We start from the raw sequence: 20,186 nt of genomic DNA on the forward strand, positions 1-20,186 counted from the left end.
ATTTTATTAAAACATTTTATAAGTTGGTATGTGCTTGTTATGCAATTGCCTAAATTTCAAATCTATATCAAGAATTATTTTCAGATAAAAATAATTTTTTATGAGACATTGTTTTCATTTTTCTTTTAGAGAAAGCTATGCGTTTGCAAGAAGAAGCTAATGCTATTAATTCAAGAAGGGAAGAACTCAGGGAAGCTATATCTCATGGCAAAAATCTTGAGGTAATTTGTTGACCTGACAGATTAAAAAAAATTTTTTTTATTTTAACATTTTCTTATTATAGAAAACACACTTTCATGTTGGTCATTGTTGTAAGAGCATACTCATACATAACCAAAACTCCAAAATAAGACCAAAGATACACTGATTTGAAAAATGACATCAACAGTTCTTTCTCTGGAGGAGCATAGCATTCCCCATCATAAGTATTTCAGGATTGTCCCAGATCTGATTGTCCCATTACTGAGAGTAGCCAAATTTTCACAGATGATCATTGTCCAGTAGTGGTGTTATTGTGTACAATGTTCTCCCAGTTCTGCTTATTTTGTTCTGCATCAGTTCCTGCAGATCTTTCCAACTTTTTAAAAAATCCTCTTGCTCATCATTTCTTATAGCACAATAGTATTCCATTACAATCATATATCACAGTTTGTTCAGCCATTCCCTAATTGATGGACATCTCAATTTCCAATTCTTTGCCACCACAAAGAGAGCTGCTATAAATATTTTTGTACATATTGGGTCCTTTCTCCTTTTTTAATTCTCTCTCTCTCTTTTTTTTAAACTCTTACCTTCAGTCTTAGAATCAATACTGTGTATTGGTTCCCAGGCAGAAGAGTGGTAAGGGCTAGGCAATGGAGGTTAAGTGACTTACCCAGGATCACACCGCTAGGAAATGTCTGAGGCCAGATTTCAATCCATCTCTAGGTCTGGCTCTCAATCCACTGAGCCACCTAGCTTCCCCCTAATTTTCCCTTTGGGATACAGACCCAATAGTGGTATTACCAGATCAAAGGGTATGCACAATTTTAAAGCCCTTTGAGTCAATCGTTCCAAATTGCCCTCCAGAATGGTTGGATAAGTTTACAACTCTACCAATAATGCATTATTTTCCCAATTTTGCCATATCCCTTCCAACATGTATCACTTAACTTTTCTGCTGCTCTGATAGGTGTGAAGTTGTACCTCACCATTGTTTTAATTTGCTTTTCTCTAATCAAGAGTGATTTAAAACTTTTTCATTTGATTATTGATGACTTTGATTTCTTCATCTGAAAATTGTTCATATCCTTTGACCGTTTGTCAGTTGGAGTGGCTTGTATTCTTATAAATTTGACTTAGTTTTTATAAATTTGAGAAATTACACCTTTATTGGAGATGTGTTACAAAAAACCTTTTCCAGTTTGTTGTTTTCTTTTTAATCTTGGTGAGATTATTTTTGTTTGAACAAAAGCTTTTTAATTTAATGTAATCAAAATTATTCATTTTATGCCATATAATACTCTCTATCTTTTATTTGGTCACAAATTCTTCTCTTCAGTGATCTGCCAGGTAAACTCTTCTGTGTTCCCCTAATTTGGTTACACTATCACTGTATTTAAATCATATCCATTTTGACTTTATCTTGGTATAGGGTGTGAGGTATTGTTGTATACCTAGCTTCTGCCTTACTGTTTTCCAGTTTAACCAGGAGTGTTTGTTAAAGAGTGAGTTCTTATTCCAAAAACTAGGATCATTGGGTTTATCCAACACTAGGTTGCTATGGTCATTTACCCCCAGTATATTGTGTGTCTGATCTGCTCCACTGATCTACCAGATTGTTTTGATGATCACTGCTTTATAGGATTTTGAGATCTGTACTACTGGGCCTCCTTCATAGTTTTTTTTTTTTAGTTCGCTTGATATTCTTGACCTTTTGTTCTTCCCGATGAATTTTGTTATTTTTTTCTAGTTCTATAAAATAATTATTTGATGGTTTGATTGGTATGGCACTGAATAAATAAATTAATTTAGGTAGAATTGTCATTTTAATTTTATTAGGTTGGTCTACCGTTGAACAATTAATATTTTTCCAATGGTTTAGATCTGACTTTATTTGTGAGAAAAGTGTTTTGTAATTGTGTTCATATAATTGCTATGTTTGTCTTGGCAAGTAGATTCCCAGGTATTTTATATTATTTAGAGTGATTTCAACTGGAATTTCTCTAACTTTTGTTGCTGGATTTTGTTTTTAATATATAGAGATTCTGATGATTTATGTGGGTTTATTTTATATCCTACAACTTTACTAAAGTTATTTCAACTAGTTTTTTAGTTGATTCTCTAGAATATCACTAAGTATATCATCTGGGAAGAATGAAAATTTAGTTTCCTCATTGCCTATATTAATTCCTTCAATTTCCTTTTCTTTCCTTATTGCTAATGCTAGCATTTCTAGTACAATATTAAATAATAGTGATGATAATAGGCATTCTTCTTTCACCTTTGATCTGATTGGGAAGGTTTCTAACTTATTCCCATTGCAGATGATACTTGCTGAAGGTTTTATGTAGATACTACTTTTCATTATAAGTAATGACCCATTCCTATGCTGTCTAGTGTTTTTAATAGGAATAGGGGTTGTATTTTATCAATGTTTTTTTTTTCTGCATCTATTGGGATAATCATGACCATGTTATAGATATGGTCAATTATACTAAGTTTTCTTAACCAGCCCTACATTCCTGGTATGAATCTCAACTTTTCATAGTAAATGATCCTTGTGATAATATTGCTATATTTTCCTCACTAGCATCTAATTTAAAATGTTTGCACCTACATTCATTGATGAAATTTGCCTATAATTTTCTTTCTCTGTTTTTGTTCTTCCTGGCTTAGGTGATAGTACCATATTCATTAAAAGAATTTGGTAGGATTCCTTCTCTGCCCATTTTCTCAAATAGTTGAAGTAGTATTGGGATTAATTGTTCTTTAAATGTTTGATAGAATTAACTTGTGAATCCATCTGGACCTGGGGATTTTTTTCTTAGAAAGTTTATTGATGGCTTGTTCCATTTCTTTTTCTGATATGGGATTATTTAAGGATTCTGTTTCCTCTTTTGCTAATCTGGGCAGTTTTATTTTTGTAAATATTTATCCATTGCACTTAGATTGTCAGATTTTTTGGCATATAATTGGGCAAAATAGCTCCTAATGATTGCTTTAATTTCCTCTTTATTTGGTGGTGAGTTTACCCATTTCATTTTTTATACTGAGTATTTGATTTTCTTCTTTCCTTTTTTTAAATCAAATCAACCAACACTGTCTATTTTGTTTTTCCATAAAATCAACTCCTAATGTTATTTATTAGTTCAATGGTTCTTTTACTTTCAATTTTATAAATTTCTCCTTTAATTTTTAGAATTTCCAATTTAGTCTTTAAATGAAATTTTTTAATTTGTTCTTTTTCTATGATTTTTAGTTGCATGATGTGCATTTTCTCTATTTTATTGATGTAAGGGTTTAGAAATATAAATTTTCCCCTAATTACTGCTTTGGCTGTATCCCATAGCTTTTGATATGTTGTCTCTTTATTGTCACTCTCATTAGTAAAATTGGTTTCTTGCCCCACCCTTTTTTAGCATGGGATTACTTAGTCTCTGATTAATTTTTAATTTATCTTTTCCATGAAGCTTTATTGATTATGTTAAATTTATTTATGGTTTGGACTCTGAATATTTTAATTTGTGGTCACCAAGGATTTTAATTTCTAAATCCTAAAATGAATTACTAAAATAAATGGAATTTATGGTAGTTTATTTACAATACAGGGAAGATATTAAGGAACGAGATAAAGGGGGACAGAGAGAGAAAAACAGAGAGAGACAGAGAGACAGAGACTCTGGTAGAAATTTTAAGGCCCTAATGATGGGCCTTTCCAACGTGACCATCTAAAAGGAAAGCAGTCTGAGGTCTCCTATAGGCCAGGGTCGAGTTCCACAGCCAAGTCTGAGTGTCTGTCTTCCAGTCTCTCCTCAAGTGTCTGTCTTCCAGTCTCTCCTCTGAGTGACTCTTATTCACTCCAAACTCGAGAGACTGATCCTCAAGTCTAACTCCGAGTCAGACTTTTTCGAACCTCTGTGGTCCTCTATTTAAAGATCTTTTTCTCTTGTGTCACCTCCCCTAAATTTCACATCTACCAATCACAGCAGACACTCTCTCCAGGACTTCCCACTTTTTAGTTCACACCTTTTTTGGTTATATCACATCTTTAGTAGTTAGTTCGCACCTTTAGTAGTTAATTTCCACCTTTAGTGGTTAGTTACTTTTTTATAGATTAAAATGGGTAAATCTAAATCAAATACTGAGTTGTCACTTTGAGGATTAAAATCTAAAAATAGACTGGGGATTACAATTCAATCTTCCTGTTAAAGGAAGAGCTAAATACCTTCATTGTTACAATCAGGGGATTACAATTTAATCTTCACAATCAAAGAAGAGCTAAGTAAATCAGGGGAGAGATAAATCCAACCTTAACAATTATAATTTTAATTGTGTTATGATCTGAAAAGGATGCATTTATTCTGCTTTTCTGCATTTGGTTGTGAAGTTTTTATGCATTAATAAATGGTCAATTTTTGGCTAGGAGCCATGTACTGCTGAAAAGAAGGTATATATTCCTTTCTATTGCCATTCAGTTCTTTCCAGAGATCTATTAGTTCAACTTTTCTAATATTTCATTCATTTCCTTTACTTCTTTCTTGTTTATTTTTTGGTTTGATTTATCTAGATCTCAACAGATCCCCACTATAGTATAGTTTTAGTGTCTATTTCTTCCTAAGGCTTATTTAATTTTTCCTTTAAAAATTTAGAGGTTAACCCATTTGGTGCATATAGGTTTAGTATAGATATTACTTAGTTGTTTATAATACCTTTTATTAAGATGTAATTTCCTTATCTCTTTTAATCAGATCTATTTTTACTTTAGCTTTATCTGAGATCATGATTGCTACTTCTGCTTTTTTTGCTTTAGATGATGCACAATAAATTCTACTCCAGCCCCTTACCTTTGCTCTGTGTGTGTCACCCTGCCTTAAATGTGTTTCTTGTAAACAACATATAGGATTCTGGTTTTTAATCCACTCTGCTATTTGCTTCTGTTTTATGGGTGAGTTCATCCCATTCACATTCACAGTTATGATTATGATTACTAACTGTGTATTTTCCTCCATCTTATTTTCCCCTTTTGATCCTACTCTTTTTTCCTTTTACTCTTTTCCTCCTCACCAGTGTTTTGCTTTTTATCGCTCCCCACTTCCCCCTCCCTCCTACCACCACCTTCCTTTTCTTGTCTTATTCCCCTTCTACTTTTATATCTACAAGATATAATCCTATACCCCAATGCATATAGTTGTTATCCTTCTCTGAACCAGTTACGAGAGTAAAGTTTAAGCATTGTCCATCACCACCCTCATCTTCCCCTCCACTATTAATACTTTTTCATTGACCCTTTTTTATATAATTTACCCCATTCCATCTCTCCCTTCCCTTTTCTCTCAGTGCAATCCTCTTTTTCACCCCTTGATTTTTTTGTGTGTATCATATCATCACCAACTTACTTCTCCACCCTCTGTTTAAGTATACTTCTCTCTGCTCTACTACTAAGAATAATGCTCAAGAATTATAGATCTCTTTCTCTCTAGGAATATATACATTTTTATTTTTTCCTTTTTTAATTGTTTTTAAATTTAAATGAATTTATTTGGTCAATTTATAACATTATTTCTTGGTTACAAGAATCATATTATTTCCCTTCCTCCCCTACCCCACCCTTCCCATAGCTGACACACAATTTCACTGGGTATTACATGTGTCCCTGATCAAAAGCCATTTCCATTTTGTTGATGTTTGCATTAGGATGTTCATTTAGAGTCTACATCCACAACCATATCCCCTCGATCCATGTATTCAAGCAGTTGTTTTTCTTCTATTTCTACTCCCACAGTTCTTCCTTTGAATGTGGATAGTGTTTTTTTTTTTCTTGTAGATCCCTCTAAGTTGTTCAGGATCACTGCATTGCCACTAGTGGAGAAGTCCATTACATTCGATTGTACCACAGTGTATCGGTCTCAGTGTACAATGTTTTCCTGGTTCTGCTTCTTTCACTCTGCATCAATTCTTGGAGGTCATTTCAGTTCCCATGGAATTCCTCCAGTTTATTATTCCTTTGAGCACAATAGTATTCCATCACCAACATATACCACAATTTGTTCAGCCATTCCCCAATTGAAGGGCATCCCCTCATTTTCTAATTGTTTGCCACCACAAAGAGAGCAGCTATGAATAGGGATATATACATTATGACCTTATTGAGTCTCTTAAATTTTCTCTTTCTGATTTACCTATTTAGACTTCTCTTGAATCTCATGTTTAGAATTCAAAATTTTTGTTTAGGTCTGGTTTTTTACTCAGGAATGCTTGAAAATATCTCATTGAATGACCATTTTCCCCCCTAAAAGAATAAACTTAATTTTGCTGGCTAGGTAACTTTGAGTTGTAAAACTAAATTTTTTGCCTTCCTGAATACCATATTCCATGTCTTCCAGCCCTTTAATGTGGAAGCTGCTAAGTTTTGTGTAATCCTGACTAGCTCTGTGGTTTTTTAATTGTTTCTTTCTGGCTATTTAAAGTATTTTCTCCTTGGCTTGAGGCCTCTTGAATTTAGCTGTTATATTCCTGGAAGTGTCATTTGAGGATTTCTTTCTGGAGGTGATATGTGGATTCTTTGAATTTTTATTTTATTCTCTTGTTCAATAATATTTACAATAGAAAGATTAGAATGTCTAAAAACTTAAAAAGAATATCTTTTCAGTTTCTTTATAATTTCCCATATTATGATAACCAGGCATTTTTTTTTTATCATGGCTTTTAGGTAGTCTAATAACTTTTAAATTATCTCTTGGATCTATTTTTTGGGTCATTGTTTTTCAGTGAGATATTTCATGTTTTCTTTTGTGTCATGTGCATGCATTGGAGGTGAATAGTGAGAGATGAGCGGGGAACTAAATAGATGTTACTCCAGGAAACAGTTTTGAAGGAAGGGAGCTGATTTCAGAGGATACCCTTACTTCCTGTTCTCCCTGCTAAGCAGCCTAATGGAGTTTGCCCAACAGACAGTGAGTCAGCCCCTCTCTCTGATTACAAATTCTTGAGGACAGTTTCTATAGTTAGAAAAGACCTATTTATTTTCTTAGGGGAAAGGAAATAAGAGGGAAATGGGAGAGAGGGAGATAGGATTTCCCTAATTCTAATTCTTATTGAAGGCTTTGGTTCAAATCTTCAGAAAAAGGAATATTTGACTTCCCCTGAAGGAAAACAATAATAGGTCAGTTGGGGTCTTTACTGGGCAAGACTCTCTTTTTTTCAGCTCAAACCAAGTAGAGAAAGGTAACAGCCAAGAACTTCTTCAGCCTTCCCCTTCAGAGAGGTTGGTCAGAGAGAAGTGAAGTGATGTGGAGATCAGACCACTCCAAGCAGAAGTGACCAGAAGTCAACTTGTCAAGCCTTTCCTTTTCCAACCTTCCATAGAATCCTCTCCTCCCCCAATGGGTCTGGGTCTGGAGGATTCTATCTGCTTTCTTGAGCTCTTCCTCTTTTGCATTTCATTTTCTTCAGTCTTGGTCCATTTCTCTCAATCACAGAGGCATGTGATGAACAATTGGATCTGAGGGCCATTGTAGCCATGGAGAGTGAGAGAGTCAGCTCGCTAGGGAGACTAGCAGCTGGAGACAAAGAGTGAGATAAGAGAAAAGGGCAGGAAAAATTGTTTCCACCATGCCTGAGAAGGACCAAGCAGAAGAATCATGGCACCGTGACTGAGGACTATGATCTTCATTTATTGTGACAAAGAGAAAGACTTTTATACAGAGTAAAATTTTAAGTATTAATTACAACATTCTTGTGGGGGTGTTACTTTCACAGGATGATGTTCATGAAAATTACTTCACACGTGAACATTACCACGGTTGCTATTTTAGACTTTGTAAGCAAGTTGAAAAACAATGATTGCTAATCTGTTCTTGGGGAAAGTAAGGTTTGATACTTTTAGTAATTATTTTATAAGGACTTCTTTCCTCTTCAGAGTAAGGTGGGACTCAGGGTTTAGTGATGACCTTTGGCTGAGAGCAGCAGTGCCTTTGTGTGTGAGATTGGGACCTTGTCATCAATCTCAGGCAATCATGGCTGCTTTCCTCCGTGGGCCTTTCAATTCTGTTTTTTCATTATTTTGACTTTGCCTTTATTGTTTCTTGATGTCTCATGAAATCATTAGCTTGTAGCTGTCCAATTCTAATTTTTAAGGAATGATTTTCCTCCATCAGCTTTTGAGCTTCCTTTTTCATTTGGCCCAGTTCTTCTTTCTTTGCTTTCATTTCTCTTCCCCATATTTCCTCTGCCTCTCTTAATCGATTTTTTGAAACCCTTTTTGAACTTTCCCAGAATCCGAGTCCATTTCACATTTTTCTTTTGGATTTTGTATGAGTTTGCTTTGGTTTCACTGTCCCCTTCTGTGTCTGTGCCTTGCTCTGCCTCCCTTAGAATTCTCAGTGGACAAATTCTTTAATGGACAAAAGAATATTGACATGCTATTGAGAGAGAATGCTTTTCTGGAAATCAAAATAGGAATGGGGATTAGTAAAATCTTCCCAGCGTGACCGTGCCAATCACTATATAGAAATTTCAATTACACTCTTGTTACTAGGACTTTTCTTTTTCTCATTTAAAACCCTCTACTAACTGACTCCAACCTATGTTTCCTGTTACTCTGTCATATAGTCAAATATAATCAGCCTCATAATTTTAATTATTACAAATACTCTGTTCCTACCCCATAGGCCTAATTGTACATGACATTTCTCTGTCTCAGCTCCTTCGCACAGATTGTCTCCTATACATATAAAACTTTCTGTACTCACTATCTCTTACAATCATGAGCTTTATTTAGGGCTCAGCTTAAGTGGCCACCTTAAAACATTTCCTGATTTTCCTAAATTTTAACACTTTCCCCCTGCCTCTTCAAAATTATTTTATTGTTGTATATATTTTCCACATAATATAAATATCTTGAGGACACAAGGACCTTTTAAAAACTTTTTTTTTTCAATTAATACATTTTTATTTTTTCTTCTTTCTCCCCCTTCCCTTGGGATAGAAAGAAGAAAATAAAATCTATTACATTTATGCATAGTCAAAACAAATATACCTATTGGTTATGTTCAGAAACATGTCTCATTCTGCATCTTGAATCTTACCTCTTCTTAATCAAGAGTACAACATGATATGTGCTCTGTAATCTTGATTAATGCATTGATCAGAGTTCTTAAGTCTTTCAAAATTGTTTTTACAATACATTGCTCTGATCACTTCATTTTCCGTCAGTTCTTATAGTTTTCCCAGGTTTTTTGAAACTCGGGTACTATTTTCATTTTGTCTTTGTTACTCTTGCTTCTCGTACAATGCCTGGCACATAGTGGGCATTTAATAAAAGTAAAAATTTCATCAAATTGATGTACCCCTTTTACAGTATGATTTAGAATCACTCTACGTATATTCTTTTAGATCATTTTAGTACATCTAAAATAGTCAATAAACATAGATGAAGAAATCACAAAAGCATATGGAAGATTTTGATTATTAATATGGAATGTAGAAAAGGGACCAATGGAGAGTGTAAGAGTTTCTCTAGGACTGGTATTTATCCTGACTTGTTGACATTCTTTATATCTAGTATAGCTTTACAGTGAAGGATAGGTGTTTTTACCAAACTGTTACAGATTGATGAAAATATAGACATCAGATTTCTTCTACTTTGATTTTATATTTATGAAATAACATGATGTTTAATTAGATTTCCTTAGAAATCTCTTTATCAAAGACAAGTATCCTACCTCACAGTTATAGTTCTGCTTGTAAGGTAATACATTGGTTTCATAGTGTGATTCAGCAGATTTTTTTCTGGACTCAGTAACTCCTGGGTAAGCTATCCATAAATATTTTAAGGAATTCCAGGTCCTTGGTGGCATAGACAAACTTTAAGCTTAAGCATCCTACTCTTTTTTTTTGTTCAGTGTTAATAAATGTTAAATCACCCAGAAAATATTGTTCAAATATATCTTCTTTTCTTTTGTTTACAGCTTGAATTGGATTCTCTCAAAGAACAGATTTTATTAGTAACAAAACAAAACCAGTCACTGAGTGAAAAAATTAAAGATACTACTGATTATTTACTTTTAAAAGAAGATCGACTGGCGCTTCAGGCACAAAATAAATTGCTTAAACAACAAATGGAAGAGATTCAAAATGAAAACATGCACCTCCAAAGAAGTATGAAATATCTTTCTTTTAGTTCCACATATTCACAGAATTCAAATTAGAAGCATATAACCATTTTATGATGTTGTATGACTTACAGCTATATAATTGAGATGAAATTGTGGGAAGAAAAGAACAAGAATTGCATAAGATGGGCAGACATACATACATAGGTCATAATTGCATCATTATTAGAAACATCTAAATCATAAGAATTAACTTTTTACTAGATTTTGATTAGTTTTAGCCTAGAAAAAGTAATAATCTTGCTTTCTACACTAATGCAAACTATATGCTGATTCCTTTGGAACTGAGACTGGCCTTTTAACAGTAAAAATGAAGCAGTCACATGAGAATTCCGTTGTAGACCTTATTAGACAGAATCAGTCTTAATGTTTATTTATACATCTTTAGAGCCTAGCATGTTGCATTGCAAATGAGAATATTTGTAAAGAACTTAGCACACAATAGGTGCTTAATAAATGTTTTTCCATTCTTCTCTCAATAGCCCTTCCCCAGGCACTTAGTTAAGGTTAATAAATGAATGGCAGTGCATTAAGTATTTATTTCAGTATAAGACTTGCATCATTTTATGACTCAGTGATTTGTAGGAGATAAGAATTTTTAGTACTGAAGTTAAGAAACTTGGTAGATGTTTATTAATTTCTTGATTTTGAATTGGGAATATTTTATTTCATTTAATAGACTCAGTACTCTAATCATGAGCAAACTATGACATGTAGCAAAAATTTATTGGCTTCCGTTTTTGTGTAAAATATATTATGCTGGTTGTATAGTCTGTGTATATTTTTTATTTAAGTGAAATAAATAAAATTTGACTACTGATTAGAAATATTATTATTATAGAATCTACTCAGCCATCACCTGAGTTCATAGCCTTACAGAAAGAATCAAAGATGACAGAAAACGCAAGAAAGCTTGAACAAAAGGCATTTGAGACTGAGAAACAATCCCTGGAAAAACGACTTCAAACCGAGGTGAATTTTGATCTCATCTTTTTTATTTTTTAATGTGTTGTAAAGATTTTCCTTGTGTATTTTTTTTTTTATTTTTAATTTTATTTTGTCAATTTAGAACATTATTCCTTGGTTACAAGAATCAAATTCTTTCCCTCCCTCCCCTGCTCCCACCCTTTCCATAGACGACACAATTCCACTGGATATTACATGTATCCTTGATCAGAACCTATTTCCATGTTGTTGATGTTGGCACTAGGATGATCATTTAGAGTCTAAATCCTCAATCATATCCCCCTCGACCCATGTAATCAAGCAGTTGTTTTTCTACTGTGTCTCTACTCCCACAGTTTTTTCTCTGAATGTGGATAGTAGTTTTTCTCATAGATTCCTCTGGGTTGTTCAGGATCACTGCATTGCCACTAATGGAGAAGTTCATTATATTCGATTGTACCACAGTGTATCATGTTCTCCTGGTTCTGCTCCACTCACTTTGCATCAATTCCTGGAGGTTGTTCCAGTTCACATGGAATTCCTCCAGTTCATTATTCCTCTTAGCATAATAGTATTCCATCACCAATATATACCACAATTTGTTCAGCCATTCCCCACTTGAAGGGCATCCTCTCATTTTCCAATTTTTTTTTGCCACCACAAAGAGCACAGCTATGAATATTCTTGTACATGTCTTTTTCCTTATTATCTCTTTGGAGTACAAACCCAGAAGTGCTATGGCTGATCAAAGGGCAGACAGTCTTTTAGTGCTCTTTGGGCATAGTTCCAAATTGCCCTCCAGAATGGATGGATCAATTCACAACTCCACGAGCAGTGCATTAATATCCCAACTTTGCCACGTCCCCTCCAGCATTCATTACTTTCCTTTGCTGTCATGATAGCCAATCTGCTAGGTATGAGGTGATACTCAAAGTTGTTTTGATTTGCAGCTCTCTGATTATACAATTTAGAACACTTTTTCATTAATAGTTTTGATTTCTTTATCTGAAAATTGCCTGTTCATGTCCCTTGTCCATTTATCAATTGGAGAATGGCTTGATTTTTTTGTACAATATAAAGATAATATAAATTTGAGTAATTAGACCTTTGTCAGAGGTTTTTGTAATGAAGATTGTTTCCCAATTTGTTGCTTTCCTTCTAATTTTGATTGCATTGGTTTTGTTTGTACAAAAACTTCTTAATTTAATGTAATCAAAATTATTTATTTTACATTTTGTGATTTTTTCTAACTCTTGCTTGGTCTTTAAATCCTTCCCTTCCCAAAGATCTGACATGTATACTATTCTGTGTTCACCTAATTTATAGTTTCCTTTTTTATATTCAGGTCATTCACCCATTCTGAGTTTATCTTGGTGTAGGGTGTGAGATGTAGATCCAACCCCAATCTCTCCCTTCAATTTTCCCAGCAGTTTTTATCAAGTAGTGGATTTTGGTCCCAAAAGTTGGGATCTTTGGGCTTAACATAGACTGTCTTGCTGAGGTCACTCATCCCAAGTCTATTCCACTCATCCTCCTTTCTGTCTCTTAGCCAGTATCATATTGTGTTGATGACCACTGCTTTATAGTATAGTTTGAGATCTGGTACTGCAAAGTCCCCTTTCTTCGCATATTTTTTCATGATTTCCCTGGATATCCTTGGTCTTTTGTTCCTCCAAATGAACCTTGTTAGGGTTTTTTAGTAGTTCGATGGGTATGGCTCTAAATAAGTAAATAAGTTTGGGCAGGATGGTCATTTTTATTATGTTAGCTCATCCCACCCTTGAGCAGTTAATGTTTTTCCAATTATTTAGATCCAGTTTTAATTGTATGGAAAGTGTTCAGTAGTTGGATTCATATAGGTCCTGTGTTTGTTTTGGCAGATAGATTCCTAAGTATTTTATATTGTCTAGGGTGATTTTAAATGGACTTTCTCTTTCAAATTCTTGCTGCTGATTATAAGACAGTTCTGTTTTTTTAATGGCATTTTCTTTGGTATTTTTTGGTACTTCATTTATCAAGCTGTTAATTATCTTTGCATAATTTTCTTGCATTATTCTCATTTCTTTTCTGATTTTTATCTCTTTTCTTTTTTCAGGAATTCTTTTTGGGGTTGAGTCCAATTAATATTTTCCTTTGAGGCTTTCTTTGTAGTTATTTTCACATTGTGGTCTTCTGAGTGTATTTCTTGGTCTTCCCTGCTACCGTAGTAGCTTTTTATGATCAAATTTTCTCTTTTTTGTTAATTTGCTCATTTTTCTAGGCCTATTTCTTGATTTTGAACTTTACTTTAAAGTTTGGCTCTACTCATCTGGAGTGAACTTTTTCATGCCACTGTCTTCAAAGTTAGTTTTGGGGATATGCAACTTTTCTGTCCTCCATGATGGTGTGATCCAGAGAGAGGTGTAGTCGCTCCTCTCCTGTTCTACACTTTGGTCTTTACCCAGGAAGGACCTCTCTTCCCTGCATCCACAAGCACCAATACTCTTTTTGTCTTGGAACTGCAACCAGGCCCCCTGCTCCTTTGTGACAGATTGCCAGTGTTTCTCTCTGCCTTGGAACTGTGGCCTAGAACTATGCATGAGGAAGACTGTTGCAATCAGCTGTATCCAGTGCCAGCAAAGGATATCCTATAATTTCTTTTTGATTATTTGTCAGACCCCTCTCATTGTCTATAGGCTGAGAGTTCCTTAAGCTATGTGGTCTCCAGACAGGCTTCATATGACTTCTCCTGCTGACTTCTTAAGTTTTCTTAGACTGGGAAAATATCTTACTTCTACTTTTTGTTGGCTCTGTCCCTTTAAAATTTGGTTTGAGGCATTGTTTTACAGTTGTTTAGAGAAGAATATTAGGAGAGTTCGGCTGGGTTGTGGCCCCCCAATCAGCCATCTGAGCTTCCCTATTTTGCCCTCCTCTCATTTCTAGATATTATTCAGGTAAGTGCTCTTGTGGTCACATAGCAGCAGCAACAATAATAATACTAGTAATAATAATAACTTGGTCAAAACTTAAAGAACAATATGTTTTAAAATGAAAACACTCAAAAACTTCCTTTTTGCCTAGTACTGCTTTTAAGCAAAGGCATGTCTTTATTTTTTACAAGTTATTAACTCCTCTCTGAAGAAGTAAAGATGTCATAGCTTGATCATAAACACTCTATGGCCTAAGTAGTGTAGATACTTCTGGTCTGAGTAGCATAAGTAGTGGAAAAATATGTTTTTGTTTTTTAAATAAAGTTGGCATTACCAATATAAATAAGAAATGTCTCTAAGTGAAATTAACTTGACTTCCATAAGCAAAAATTTAAGACATGCATGATAGAAATTGTTGTGTTACATAATCTTTATTTATTGCAGGTTGAACGTTGTTCATTACTGAAGAACCAGATATTAGATTATGAAGTTTCTACGAGGAGGTTAAATATGCAGATTGATGACTTGAAATTGCAACTTAGGCAAACCCAGACAGGTTGGAAGAATTAATTGATAAACATAAAGGTTCTTGTAGGAAGCTTTGTCTATTTGAAATTCAATTAAATATTTTTATGTGATAATATAATTTGTGATTTATATAATTAGTGATTAGAGGGAAACAACTAAAAATATATGTTCTCTTGGAATTAAAATTCTCCATTTTGGGAGATTCCAAATAGTTTGTTAGGTAAAGCTAATTAACCTTAAGTGACATATCTTTTTATTCTTTTAAAAGTTTTATTGATCTTTAGTCTAAAGCAGGATTGGGTCTTATAATATTAAAGGATTTGGAATTTGATAGAACTTTGTTACTTAGAATTTTACCAGCTATATGATTCCGGGCAAGTCGCCTGACCTCTTTTAGCTTCACTCTCTTCCTATATAAAATAAGGATAACAATAGAACTTTCCTAATGAAGTTATTATAAAATTCAAATGAGCTGATTATTTTGTAAAACTTATAAGGCTATTTAAGTGTGTTATTATTTGTGTAGATAGGCAGCTAAGTTGAGCCTGGGATAGAGCACTGCGCCTTGAGTAAGAAAGACTGAGGATCAAATCCAGTCTGAGAAACTTACTGCCTGTGTGCCTACCTCAGTTTCTTAAATGTAAAAACAGAGATAATAGTAGCATCCTACCTCATAGGATCTTTGTATGGATAAAATGAAATAATGTGTATAAAAGCTTTACTGACTTTAAAGTGTTATGTAAATATCATCATCATTAGCAAAAGCCTTTTTTAATCTTAAAGGAACACATCAGTTATTTCATTCAGGTAGAGATTGTACTTCTTTCAGTCTGACTGATGAGGTTTGACTCAAGAGACAATGAGACCAGAGTGAGGTCATACAACAAAGCTTTAATGGAAGAAAGAAGTGATGGGGGGGGGGGGTTCTGATGCCAGTAGTGGTGGCTATGGAGTCCCTCCTGGAGATGGAAAGGGAAGGAGGAAAGAAGTGGTAAAGGGGAGCCTGATGCTAATAGATGGGGAGTCCCATCTGAGTGTAGGAATCATGAGATATAGCATTAGGGGGCTTTAAGGGGTAATATAACTTGGGTTGCCTTTATTAGTTGTCTCTGGGGAAGGTGAACTACTTGGCTTAACTTCATTGGATGTCCCTTAGAAGTGGGAGATGTTGTTGACTAGGAAATGTCTGAGGCCAGATTTGAACCCAGTACCTCCCATATTTAGGCCTGACTCTATCCACTAAGTCACCTAGTTGCCCTCAGACTCACTTTTAATTAATTTAATGGTACTCATTTTGGTCCTGTGTAGTATCTGAATATTAGCAGCAGAAATACAAGTATTTTAAAAATAAAACCATTGTTTCTTTTGTAATACCTTGGGTATTTTTTGAGTAGTGGAAAAGGCATTGAACTTAGTATCAGGAGACCAAGGTTTAAGTCCCATCTCTACCACTTGCTAGATGTGACATGATAGATACTAAATGCACATAACTTCTCTGATCCTCAATTTCTTCTTATAAAATGGGACTAATAGTACTGTCTCAGAGTTAAGGAATCAAATGATATAATATGTTGAAACCATAAAGCATTTTTGAGATGTGAATTTTTCACCAAAATCAATTTTGTCTTTTTATTCCTTCATGTTTAAAAAAAAATAAATTCTAAAAGGTTTATTTGTAACCTTATTTTTAAAAACATTTTCTTTTCCCAAAATTAATTTGCTATCATTTTTTAATCCTTAAAATTTGTAGCTTTAGAAAATGAAGTATACCGAAACTCGAAGCCATCGTTGGTTGATCACTCAGGCATTAATTTCACAAGTGACAAGATTGTACCTCATGATAATTATATAGATAATTTTTTCAAGAATCGACTCTTTTCTGATGATATTGTCCAGTGTGAAGATGTTCCAAGGAGCAGGTATTACCAGCATCCCAGAATTGGGAGTGATTCCACAGATACTGACCTTGAATTTGTAGCTAGTACTAAAGCAAGGGTTAAAGAACTAGAAAAAGAGGCAGAACACTTAGAAGAAGCCTACAGGAATTACCAGCAACGAGTTTCTCAAACCACATTGAAAAGCATTTCACCAGCAAGGAGTCAGTCTCCTTTACTTATACCAGAAATTCTAAGTAGTAGCATTCTTGAAAAACATATTTTTGCGGAGAACAAATTTGTTTCTGAGCAGCTTCCACTCAGCAGTTCAAAAGATGAAAGGGGTGATGGGATTACTGATTACCAAACTCCACAGCAAAGGAGAACTCCTTCCCCCAAACATCTTTCCTCTACTCCACGTCCAAAAGCAAGGAGAAGCCTTAGTAGCCAGATCTATTTAGGAGGTAAGTGGCTATTTTAATAAATATCTCATTTCACAGAGCTACTATCTATCTTCAGTTTTCTAATTTTTAAGATAAGAGGAGTTGGGCAGTTTAATATAAGATTCCATCTATGTCTAACATTCTCTGGACTATTTGTTTTATAGTTCTAGATCAGTCTTAGCATGAAGTGCTATATATCTTGCAGGGTTGTTGGGAGGCATAATTTAAAAATAAACTACATAAATGTGAGGGAACTAATGATTGTTATTGCTTGGATAAAAGGAACTAGTTATGCTTTATAATATTTTAATAGCAATTCAGAAGATATTCCTAATGTCTACCCTAAAAAATTTACAACATGCAGTGAATTACAAGATTATCCTTTTACTTATACTTTTCAGGTAACAATGATGGTTCATTTGTTGGGTCTCCCTGTCCACCTGCTGACAAAATTCCATCACCAATTCCGAAGACAAGTCAACCCCTTTCTGCATTATCTGCTCCCAATATCTCAGTTTCTTGCTTACCAGGCAATCATGAACAGAATTCAAGGTAAAGATAATTTATATTTGTTTGAAAAAAATAATTTTTCTTAGACATCGGTTTTCTAGTCATACTATATTAAAGGTTATGTAGAAGTATGTTTTGAGTTTCCCAAACTAAACATTTTATTTCAAACGAACATTTCATAATTATTTGGGGGCAGGGGGTTGTAGAATATAAACAATCAATTATACTTTGATTAAATTATCTACTTTATAGCAGACAATGTGCTAGGTGCTAGGAACTTTGACTTCAAGAAACTTAACATCCTACTGTATAAACTATTATACACACACACACACACACATATATATATCTTTATATATATACACATAACTGTTTACAAAATATAGAAATAGAAACTAGACCTGAGATTTCATTGATTTTCTGACACTAAAGGGTGCTACTTTTTTTCCAGCAAAGTAAACTTGATAGTTATTATCTAAGAAGTACAAACAGGCACTGGAGATTTTAAAATTACTGTACAATCTCTACCTTCAAGAAGCTTATAATATAGTAGAAGAATAAAAGATATAAGGAAGTAACTATAATAGAAGTAAAATAAGAAGTAAATTGTACAAGTCAGAGTTCTGAGAGATCCAGGAAGGGAAGGCTAACTTCTAGTAGTGAAATAGGGTCAAAGAGCTTCATGGAGAAAGTGGAACCTGACTTGAACTTTGAAGGCAGAAGTCCAACTTAGACTTAAAGGACACTAAATGTTCAGGTAGGAGAAAACCTGATCAAATCACTTTGAGTGGAATATAGATTATCTGAAGGAGAACTTTGTGAAGTAGTCCCAAGAGATAGGTTGGAAACAGAATATTCAAATGTAGGCTAAGGAATTTGTATTTCATCTTTTAGGAAGTAGGTAACTTTTCTGAAGGTTTTGAGTAGGGAAAGTGATGTGATCTGCCATGAACATTAGTTAGATTGTTTAGTGATAACCAAACTATTGCCAAGGCCTTCCAATTTTATTTTTGGAACATCTCTAGAATACACCCCCTTTTCAACTCTGATACTGCCACAAAGCCCTCATCCTCATAGCTAGAGAATTGCAATAGCCTGGTGTGATGGGTCTGCTCTACCTGCCTCAAGTCTCTTCCCACTTTACTTTATTCTCCAACTTCTAAATTGATTTTCATAAAACACAAGCCTAATCATGTTATCTCCTGCCCAATAAAGTCCAGAGCGATTTCCTCGAGAAGCAAATACCAAATACTTTTTGACATTTAAAACCTTTTAAAACATACTCCCTTCTTGCTTTTTTCAGCTTCTTACACCTTACTCCCCAATATGTACTCTTCAATCCAGTGACTTGGGTGTCCTGTCTCTCATTTCTGGGCATATTACTTTATATTTTTCTTGTATGTAGCTTACTTTGTATATACTTGTTTGCATAGTTTCCCCCATTACTGTAAGCTCCTTGAGGACAGGAACTGTCACTTGTTTCTGTATCCTAAGCACAGTCTTGGCACGCACATTATTGGATTGATGTGAGAGTAGACTGAGATTAGATATAGATAGGAAGGGAGACAAGACTGAATTTCTGAAAGTGTGACTTTTAAGTACAAAATACTTTGGTTGTATTAAATGAAGAATCAATAAAGGCCTCCCATAGGAGATTGCAATTAAGCTGAGCTTTTTAAAAAAGAAGATAAGGGAGATTATTCAAGTCACAGGAGACATCCTATATGAGAAATTTGATTTGTGAGATAGAGATGGAAAATCATGTATAGGGAACAACAGGAAGTGATCCATTTGTCTAGAAGATAGTGTCCATAAAGTAAAATAATGTGAAACTAGTATGGAAAGAGGTGGTATTATGTAGAACTTAAAATACCAAATATAGGAATTTGCATTTTATTCCGGGGATAAATTGTCACTGAAAACTTCTTGAACAATGGAAATGAAAGGGTATGATCAAATCTCTGTTTCCTTATCTTTATTCTTGTTAAATGGGGATGATATTTACACTATCTATTCTCTAAAGATTGTTGTTTAAGGAAGACATGATAAACCATTAAATCCTATCTAAAAAGTTTTGTGTACTAATCAAGTATAGCTTAACTTTTAAATACAAGTTTTTTTGTGCAACTCATACTTGAGAGTTTTTTGAAGGCAGGTTGCTTTATTTCTTTTTCAGGAAATTTATTTTGTTAGAATTATAAGGTAATTAATATACTTTTAAAAAAAGTAATAATTGCCTCAATTCCTTTTTAAATTTGTTTTGACAGTATTATTGTTAGTGCCATTCTGTCTTCCAACTTCCCTTCCATGTTTTAAAAAATGAAAAACACCCTTATACCAACTATACAAGATCCAGCAAAATATACCCACATTTTAGTCTCATCTAGAAATGTATGTTTACCTAGATAGAATGTTTTATAAGATTGGTCTTAGGGAGTCCTGGTTGATCCTTGGCATTGATCAGATTTGTTAAGTCTTTTAAAATTATTTTTCTTCACAGTCTTATTATTGCATAAATTGTTTTCCTGGTTTCTCCTTATTTAATTCTGTATTAGTTCAAGTTACCCTAAAATTATCCATTTAATAATTCTTAAGGTACAAATA

The 20,186-nt window shown here is 34.0% G+C and overlaps 1 protein-coding gene across 2 annotated transcripts in view; it reads left to right on the forward strand.

The window, feature by feature from the left end:
• OFD1 (OFD1 centriole and centriolar satellite protein) overlaps positions 1-20,186 on the forward strand; it is a 46,059-nt gene that overhangs the window by 13,920 nt on the left and 11,953 nt on the right. For both annotated transcript variants that reach the window (XR_008914211.1, XM_007500915.3), the window contains 6 exons: positions 130-221; positions 10,170-10,359; positions 11,215-11,345; positions 14,672-14,783; positions 16,506-17,093; positions 17,474-17,624. Coding sequence is in view for 1 of the 2 variants with exons in the window: in XM_007500915.3 (XP_007500977.3) it covers positions 130-221; positions 10,170-10,359; positions 11,215-11,345; positions 14,672-14,783; positions 16,506-17,093; positions 17,474-17,624 (1,264 nt within the window). In the remaining variant the exon portion in view is untranslated. The remainder of the gene's footprint in view (positions 1-129; positions 222-10,169; positions 10,360-11,214; positions 11,346-14,671; positions 14,784-16,505; positions 17,094-17,473; positions 17,625-20,186) is intronic.

The sequence above is a fragment of the Monodelphis domestica genome, chromosome 8 (assembly GCF_027887165.1).
Source record: "Monodelphis domestica isolate mMonDom1 chromosome 8, mMonDom1.pri, whole genome shotgun sequence".
Classification (NCBI taxonomy): Eukaryota; Metazoa; Chordata; class Mammalia; order Didelphimorphia; family Didelphidae; genus Monodelphis; species Monodelphis domestica.